This window comes from Monopterus albus, unplaced genomic scaffold (genome assembly GCF_001952655.1).
Source record: "Monopterus albus unplaced genomic scaffold, M_albus_1.0 scaffold360.1, whole genome shotgun sequence".
In the NCBI taxonomy this organism is placed as follows: Eukaryota; Metazoa; Chordata; class Actinopteri; order Synbranchiformes; family Synbranchidae; genus Monopterus; species Monopterus albus.
The window spans coordinates 56,394-66,002 of NW_018128240.1; the positions used below are offsets into that span (position 1 = coordinate 56,394).

The 9,609-nt window shown below is 41.1% G+C and overlaps 1 protein-coding gene and 1 long non-coding RNA gene across 2 annotated transcripts in view; one reads left to right on the forward strand and one right to left on the reverse strand.

The window, feature by feature from the left end:
* Positions 1-991: 991 nt before the first annotated feature.
* st6gal1 (ST6 beta-galactosamide alpha-2,6-sialyltranferase 1) overlaps positions 992-9,609 on the forward strand; it is a 15,870-nt gene continuing 7,252 nt past the window's right edge. The window contains exons 1-4 of the mRNA XM_020625574.1: positions 992-1,255; positions 2,696-2,786; positions 5,499-5,705; positions 5,989-6,345. Coding sequence (XP_020481230.1) covers positions 2,775-2,786; positions 5,499-5,705; positions 5,989-6,345 — 576 coding nt within the window. The 5' untranslated portion in view covers positions 992-1,255; positions 2,696-2,774. The remainder of the gene's footprint in view (positions 1,256-2,695; positions 2,787-5,498; positions 5,706-5,988; positions 6,346-9,609) is intronic.
* The window catches only part of LOC109975060 (uncharacterized), a 5,345-nt gene continuing 1,984 nt past the window's right edge, over positions 6,249-9,609 (reverse strand). Inside the window, exons 2-3 of the long non-coding RNA XR_002277077.1 lie at positions 8,154-8,245; positions 6,249-6,318 (exon numbers count right to left, since the gene is read on the reverse strand). This is a non-coding gene — a long non-coding RNA (uncharacterized LOC109975060). The remainder of the gene's footprint in view (positions 6,319-8,153; positions 8,246-9,609) is intronic.

The window sequence follows — 9,609 nt, forward strand, 5'->3', positions numbered from 1 at the left end:
AGTGTGAGTGCATTGGTTTTAGTCAATTATGGTGACTATCCCTAGGGTGCCTCACATCGCCTGCTTGCAGCAGGAGTTATACAAAACAACTGCAGCACTGTTAGATCTCTTTTTAACAATTTACCTACAATAATTCTATTTTTAACTCCAGGGTTTACAGCAGAGGTTATCATTAAAATATGTACATTTGTTAAATGAATTAAAACATTATGAGCTGATGTGCTGCTTCACATATTGTAGCAAGACTTGATGAGTTTGGTGTGTCGACTAGGATCCTTTGCAACTTCTACAGCTGCATCATCGAGAGCATCTTGACCAGTTGCATCACTATCTGGTAAGGCAGCACTACTGCTATGGACAGCAAGTGCCTGCAGAGAGTGGTAAAGACTGCGGGGAAGATCACCAGGACTCCACTACCCTAGATCCAGCACGCACTGTTCGCCTCCCTACCCTCTGGCCGGAGGTTCAGAAGTGTGAAATTCAGGACCTCCAGACTGAAAAACTCTCTTTTTCCCTCTGCCATCAGACTCTTAAACAGCTGAGGAGTTTATTACCAGGAAATACGTCATGTACTGACGACCTGTACTGTTTACATTCTCAGTTTGCATATGCATAATTGCACATTGACTGTTGACTGCTGCACATGCTGCTCCCATGCTTATTATATTCTTATATATTTTTATTATATTGCTGCATTTGCTGCTTAAATGATGATGCCTTAGATTTAGTGTTACTTATTTATCTACTTTATATTTCATTTGTATTTTGTGGCATTCATGATTGCTGCTTATGATGCCTTAGATTTAGTGTTACTTATTTATCTACTTTATATTTCATTTGTATTTTGTGGCATTCATGTGGACGACAAAGTAAGAAATTCATTGTACAGGGAAACACGTTTCCTAACTGTGCATATGGCAAAATAAACACTTTGACTTTGAAGTGACTTTGCAAACCAGCAACTAATCGCGGCTCTTATTTTGAAATGGTCTACGGAAGCGCAGTTCTCTCTTTATCGTTGATGCTTGGAGCTGCAGCTTGTTCTGTTGCAGAGGACGACTTGCAGCTTCTCTTGGTACTTCTCCAAATGCCACCGGGTACTAACAGCGGCCTCGGACGGAGAACGGGACCGCGACGCACGGGACTCATCGGGAACATGGCGGCGGTAACAACAAGCTGCTCGGTACCGTGGAGACGATAGGTTCATCAGGCCGCGGCTGGCGGGCTTATAACAGAGCAGCATCACTTAACACAGGTCTACCTATCTGTGTCTATCTATCACGTTCCGGAATGATAAATATCTTCTATAGTAGGCTGCATGCGTTAATTACCGTAGGTCTAAATTAGTAACTGCAGCATGTCTGTAGTATACACTGTGCAATACAACGCTATATTATGGTATAAAATGTAGAATCAATGTGGTGTCACTTTCTGATCAGCCTCCATTTTAAAAGTGGTATAAGCTGTAACTATTAATGTCTCATTCATTTACTAATGATTTATAGAGCAGTTATAAGCCATTAATAAGAACAACTTTTGGGTTGCCAGGTCAAAGAAAGTCCTCCTGACGCCAATTCATTGGTGAGGTCTGCCACTGGAAAATGTTGCTGGACAAACGCCTGACACAGAAAGCTGTTTACAGTACCTGCCCTCCAGAGCCATCTTTGTCCATGATGAAAATGTTCCTGTTTTGCACATTTAAATTTCCAAGCCAACAAGCCACTGAGAAGATGTGATTTTACAGTGCATCAGCTTTCTGCCAGCATTAACAATAATATACCATCTTTGTTGCTCTTTCTGGCATATTGGTTCACTCATCATGTAAAAACTCAATATTATATAAGTTTAACAACCAAAGTGAAACTTCTGTTTTATCTGACTAATATTTAGAGGCCAGAGCTTCCTGCAAAAAAGCTAAAGTCAACAAGTAATCCTGCAGAGAATACAGATTTGCATTCAGTGATCATATGATGTGCAGGGTGCTAAATAAACATTTCAGACCGTGTTTGAAACAGGTGTTTTTTTTTCTCCTGAGAAATGTGTTTTGTGAGTGAGGATCTCCAGATGACTCACAGCTTCAGCAGTAGTAACAGGTCCTGAAGCTGTCATGATTCATTCACCACTCTGTTACAGTTGTAGGATTTGTCCCTTATTTTTTTCCCACTTTCTTCCTTTATGTTCCATCCATTTCATCTAATTTCTTCCCCTTTTGCCCATTTTCTACCTTCACTTCTTCCCTTTCCTTTCTGTTATTACCTCCGCCAAGAGCGTTCTGTTGTTACCGCTGTTTGTTGGTTTGTACGCAGCATAACTTAAAAAACATTGAATGGATTTTGATAAATTTTCTAGGAGAGGTGGTGTATGGTCCACGGAACAATCAGTTACAATTTGGATGTGATCCAGGTCATCCCAAACCACAGTTTTATAATGGCATTATGAGGAAACTGAGCTGCCTGATTCTTTGTAGTTTTCTCTTTTTTTCCAGTTCTAGTTTACTCAAAACCCACAATGGCAACTAACATGTACATTCATCTGCCAAATACTAATTGTTCGTCCATAAAATGTTTTGTCCAAACAACAGTTCAAATGTTAATTAACCAAAATGTCACTTCTGGCAGTTTGATAAACGAGCCCCATGCGCATTACTGCATGTCAAGAGCTAACAGTGTGCGTATACATATATCTCCACCCACAGAGGCGATGAGGACAACCTGAAGTCTGCAGCCAGTTTCTAAGCAACACCAGAAGCAACACGTGTTTTACTGTACTACACCATGGCCTACAAGGTAACAGCACCACTATTCACCACACCGAACTCAAGCTGGGAACTACATAGCAAACACCAGCTGGGGGGACATTTAGGGGACACAAAACAGGAATGGAGACCGTTGATGAGTTGTGGATTATTCAGCTTATCAGTGCAAGTACACAGTAACACTTTATAATGTGATACAGCCTGTGATTTACAGTGAGAATCAGGAGCATTTTTGTAAATACTGGATATGTACATCCTAAGGTTAATGAGCCAGATATTTCTATAGATGCATGAATGCAGACCACTCCTTCCTTCAAGTGGAAGCAGCTGTTTCCTCCAAAAGCCTCCTTATTTCTTCCCTGAGCTCAGTCTTTTAAATCCTTTCTTTTGTTTTGAGCTGGATGTGCAGATGGTGCATTGACAGACTGAACCTGTCTCAGAGGATTCATTTCAGTAATCTCAACAGAGAAAGCCACAGAAATCTTGTCAGAATTCACCGTATACTGTTGGAAACAGTGTTTTTTTAGTTCACATCACTAAAAGGTTACATTCACTGTGACTCAAACACTTCGCAGCTTGTCGTCATTTTTTTATCAGATAGGTGAAAACCTACAGGAATTTATCAGTATGACGGGCCCCAAGATCAAAGCATATACAAGACCCAAATCACACACATTAAAGCTACTCTCCCTAATATACACCGAACAAAATTGTAAACGCAACGCTTTTATTGTTTTTGTTGTTGTTGTTGTAAGGTGTACCTTAGGCTGGCCACAATAAAAGGCCACTCTAAAATGTGCGGTTTTACTGTACTGGGGGGGTCTGAAAACCAGTCAGTCTCTGGTGTGACCACCATTTGCCTCACGCAGTGCAGCACATCTCTTTCGCATAGAGTTGATCAGGCTGTTGTTTGTGGCCTGTGGAATTTTGGTCCACTCCTCTTCAATGGCTGTGTGAAGTTGCTGGATATTGGCAGGAACTGGAACACGCTGGCGTACACGTCGATCCAGAGCACCCCAAACATGCTCAGAGGGTGACATGTCCGGTGAGTATGCTGGCCATGCAGGAACTGGTATGATTTCAGCTTCCAGGAATTGTGTACAGATCCTTGCAACATGGGGCCGTGCCTTAATCATGCTGCACCATGAGGCGATGGGCGTGGATGAATGGCACAACAATGGGCCTCAGTATCTTGTCACGGTATCTCTGTGCATTCAAAATGCCATCGATAAAATGCATCTGTGTTCGTTGTCCATAACATACGCCTGCCCATACCATAACCCCAGCGCCACCATGGGCCACTCAATCCACAACGTTAACATCAGCAAACCGCTCACCCACACGATGCCATACACGCTGTCTGCCATCTGCCCTGTACAGTGAAAACCAGGATTCATCTGTGAACCTGGTTGGACAAACTGTACAAAATGCAACTATCTATTTTCTGTTTTCTACGTAGACGTATGTATGGTTCATTGCAATCGACACTGGTGATGGTTGTACCATGGGAAAGTGTGCATCACTGAATCTAAAATGTGTCATGTCGGTGAGTTATGACTCAGAGAAGGGCTATAATTTTTGATGTATGTGCTGTTGGCCGCTAAGGTGCCTTAATATTCTCCAGGACTTATTTGTCACAGCCACTGTTGCAGCTACTTTTCCTGACCATGCTGGTGAGAGGGCCAGATCAGCTCCCTAGATGTGCAGAAGCCACACTGTTCACCAGCCTCATTAATTCCATTAAATGCCGACTGACAGTTAGGGTGAATAAAAGCACTGTGGGATAAAGGGCGATGCTTGAAGCCGTCTTGGCTTCTGTTCCTCTAATGTACTGCCTCCTTCCTCTCTTTTCTCCATATCCTTTCAGGCTTTCTCTCATTCTCTTTGTCCCACTTTCCCCCTCGTCTTTTGCAGTCTGGCCTATCCTCTGATGAATTTAATCACCTTCTTCCTCCTGATTTTTCCCCCCAGTTTCACTTACTCACTTTCAGCCTAAGAAGCAGGGATTCACTGAAAAACAACAACTACAAACTGCTTTTTGGGAGTTTGTTTTATCATTAAAAGGTTAACTAAAATTACATGCAAAATATTTTCTCAATCACCTCTAGTAGTATCTCACCAGGCAGAAGATTTAAATTTATTCATTAGGGCATTTTAACAATAATAATAATAATAACAATAATAATTTTGTTGTATTGATAAAAAATGTCAATTGATGACAATTTAAATTAATACACATCTTTATTTTTGCAGCTACATTACAATAAAGGTAAATAATTACTCTATTTCAGTAGTTTAAATGGGTGATAAAAATGGTAATTAAAAAGAAAAAGAATGTCAATGCATGAACCAACAGGTCAAATTAAAAGCCAGTTTCCAGTAAAGACCAGGGTAAAAGTGTCATGATAAATGCAAAATAAAAAAAGCAGTAAATTCTTAATTCAATTGGTAAATATATTCATGTTTTAAAACCACAAGTTTGCATTTTTATTATTTAGGTATTCAGTAACCTGTTTTTAAATGATCTATTTGGCAGTTTAAAATTTTTTTTTTTTAAATTTGTTATTGAATTTATTTATTAAATTCAGAATATATGTATTTGTAAATATTTCCTATCATAATACTTTGTACAGTAAATACTTGATAATTGGTGGGAACTGTTCTCATTTTACTTCTTGCATACTTTACACAACACTAGATAAACTTATCTGGATGGTACGTTGCGAATGTTTGTCCTCTGCAGATCCCTGGGGCAGCGATGGACCGCGTCAGCCTGCTGTGGCGTCTGAGGCGTCGGGCTCGCCGTGGAGCTTTCTTCATGGCTGCCTTCTGCATCTCTATGGCTCTGCTCTATGCCCTCTGTGCTGAAAACAGCGTTCCCGTCACCGACGCCATCTTCGGGGTCCGGGCGCGGACTCGGGCTCAGCCTCATGCACACACTGTCATCAAGGTTTGTGCAATGTTTCAGTGCTAACCATGTCCACGCAGCTTCCTGGAGGGCACAGGGGCAGAAACATGTTCTTGGACCAGTACTCTATATCTGAAATGATTAGCTGATCGACTTATTAGACCTGGGCCTTGCTAAATATTAGCACAAAGAAGCCATTTCCTAAGTCAGGAAAGCTGATAAAATGTTTTAATTCTAGTCCTACAAGTAGGACCAAGTAGGTGCCAGTGAGACCCCAATGCTGGTTCACTCCTGGTTTGAACTACAGTCCCACTGACTCCCACAGGTGCTGCGAGGCGGAGCCAAGCCCATGGTCCTCGACCCTCAGAAGCTCCCAGGTGTGGTCCCAGGTGACCCTCACCGTCCAATCCCTGTTCTGTCCTCCCCAAACCACACCCATGAAGCCAAGGACTTGTCAAAGTGGAAATCAAGAAAGCAGGAGTCCTCTGGGTTTTTCACTCATCTGCTGCCACGCCCCTTCACGCGTGCGCTAGAAACCCTGTTTGGACGTCAGCGGAAGGGAGAGCTGAGTGGCAGAGAGGAATTATTCGGGCCTCATGGGGTTTTGGGAGAAGTGTGGGATGATGAGATGTCCAGCAGCATGCTGGGAAGCAGACTGAAGAAGGCGGTGACAAATTATCAGGTAAGAGTTTATAATGTGGTCTTCACATTTCTGACATTAAATTTATCTGCAATTTGAGAATGTTAAAGCAGCTATAATTGATATTTTTATGTGATAATGCAAAAGGTGTCTGATGAACATACAGAGAATGATCGCCTGACTCTGCAGCTCCCCTCAGCTTCACAAAGCTTTATAATGAGTTTCAGCTTATTGTTTAATTCAGTTCAATTCAGTTTTATTTATATGGTGCCAAATCACAACAAAAAGTCATCTCAGGACACTTTACAAAGAGATAAGAAAAACTCAGAGCATCATGGGCCCCCCAGCAGCCTAGGCCTATAGCAGCATAACTAAGGGATGGCTCAGGATCATCTGATCCAGCCCTGACTATAAACTTTATCAAAAGGTCTCAAGTCTAATCTTAAAGGTAGAGAGGGCGTCTGCCTCCCGACCTGAAACTGGGAGCTGGTTCCATAGGAGGAGCTTGATAGCTAAAGGCGCTGCCTCCCATTCTACTTTTGTGGACTCTAGGAACCACAAGTAAACCTGCACTCTGAGAGCGAAGTGCTCTGTTAGGATGATAAGGCTCTACGAGGTCTTTAAGATACGATGGAGCCTTGTCATTAAGGGCTTTGTATGTTAGGAGAAGGATTTTAAATTCTATTCTGAATTTTACAGGGAGCCAGTGGAGAGAAGCTAATATGGGAGAGATATGATATCTCTTGCTAGTTCCTGTCAGTACTCTGGCTGCAGCATTTTGGATTAACGGGAGGCTTTTTAGGGAATTATTGGGACATCCTGATAGTAAAGAGTTACAGTAGTCCAGCCTGGAACTAACAAATGCATGGACCAGTTTTTTAGCATCACTTTGAGACAGGATGCTCCTAATTTTTGCAATATTGCGCAGGTGAAAGAAGGCAGATCTAGAGACTTGGTTTATGTGTGATTTAAAGAACATATTCTGATCAAAGATGACTCCAAGGTTCCTCACAGTAGTACTGGAGGCAAGAGCTATGTCATCTAAAGTAACTATATGACTAGACATCAGATTTCTAAGGTTTTCAGGCCCAAGCACAATAACTTCAGTTTTGTCAGAGTTTAGAAGTAAGAACTTGCAGGTCATCCAGGCCTTTATGTCTTTAAGACATGCTTGAAGTTTGACCAACTGACCTGATTCATTTGGCTTCATAGATAAATATAACTGAGTATCATCTGCATAGCAATGGAAAATTATGTTGTGCTTCCTGATAATAATGCCTAAAGAGAGCATGTATAAAGTGAAGAGAATTGGACCTAACACAGAGCCCTGTGGAACGCCGTGACTAACTTCAGTTTGTGTGGAACATTCGTCATTAACATGAACAAATTGAAATCTTTCTGATAAATAAGATTTGAACCAACTTAGCGCAGTTCCTTTAATCCCAATAACATGTTCAAGTCTCTGCAGTAAGATGCTGTGATCAATGGTGTCAAAAGCAGCACTGAGATCTAAGAGGACAAGTATGGAGACAAGTCCTTTGTCCGAGGCTAGGAGAAGATCATTGGTGACTTTCACCAATGCGGTTTCTGTACTATGATGGACTCTAAATCCTGACTGAAAATCCTCAAACAAATCATTCTTGTGCAAGTGGTCACATAACTGCTTTGCATTAACTATGTTAGATTCATTAACAGATTTGAGTCAAAAATCGCTGCCACATCTCCACCTCGGGCCTGTGCTTTGGGGGATGTGACAGTTACTGTGACTAGGTGGGGCGGATTAATTTAGACTGACATGTTTGAGAATGTTAAAGTTTCAGTCAGACACAATAAATCAATGTGATGTTCACTTATCACAGGCTTGATTCAGGCTGGTTCACTCTCAGTGTTGTTTTCAGCTCCAGCAGGAAGCAGCTCTCAGTGTGTTCACACCTTGTTTCTCCTGAAAACAAGAATACAAACTATCATCACAGGTTTAAACTTTAGTCTGTTTTCCATATTTGAATTTAAGAGTACTCAATTGATTAATTATTGTACTTCTATAACATTGTTGGACTCAAATTTTACAATTTCATAATAAGAATTAAAATCAGCTCAGCAAAATGAGAGTGGCTATCAAAAGAAGCCGGAAAAACTAACATGGATGCTAAGTTCAAGAGGCCTTAGAGGCCATCAAAAAGGAGAAAGCCAGACAAAAGCACTTCTGAGTCAGTCAGGGCAGAAGAAACCCAGAAGAAGGCTGCAGAGGAAGAAGGAGAAAAGTAACAGGCCCGTTCTACTACAAAAGAACAGGACATACACATACACTCCTTTCCATCTGACACCCTCTGAACATGGCACTTTCATGGTCACCTCTGTAAAAGTCACAACAGCAGTTTTATTTACCACTTTCTGAACTGCATGAGGACACATTAACAGGTAGGCACAAAATTACGATGATCTCATGCGTATCGTTGTCTAGGAGAAGATGAATAGGGTAGGGGCTGCTGGCCTAAAGACCTGCAGGCACTGGTGGAAAGTAACGGATTACATTTACTCGCGTTACTGTAATTGAGTAGTTTTTTTGTGTACTTATACTTTTTAAAGTAGTTTTTAAAATCTGTAATTTTACTTTTACTTAAGTATGTTTTGTTTGAAGTATTGTACTTCGCTACATTTTAAATCATATTCGTTACTGAGTAAAAAATAAATTAATTTAAAAAATAAAAGTATGGCAACGGGGAAGGAAAAATAATCGCGCCCCGGAAGCACTGCACTGATTGATTGATTGATGGGTGGGGAGGACAAGCGCGCTAAACTCACAAGAAGATGAAGATGGACGAAGGAGACGCCAGTGATGGAGCCACAGCTGAAAGCAAAATGCCATCAAGTTTCTTATATAAAGCAAACTCCTGGCCATATTTAAGCGACCAGTTTGATTTTAAGCGCGAGAAAGTGCAACGGCTTTATTATGCTGTGTAAATTGTGTTTGCCAAAGTCGACTAAACTGGCAGCTTATAAAAACTCGACATCAAACCTGCGCAAGCATGTTGTGTTAAGTTTAACTTACTAAGTTAATATTACTTGTATTTATAGTTTACATAATTGTTGTACTGTTGCGTTGCCTCAGTGTGTGACATTGTCAATGTTGTTAGCATCAGGGCTAGTAATTAACAGGGACAACACACAATTGAGCAGTGCCACGACTGCCATACGAAATGAATGAAACGTGTTACATGTTAGAGTAGATCTGCTGATGTTGCAAAAGATTTAAGCATTACTGTAACATTAGTCAGTGTTACTCATAGAAGACTGTGTTTAATGCTC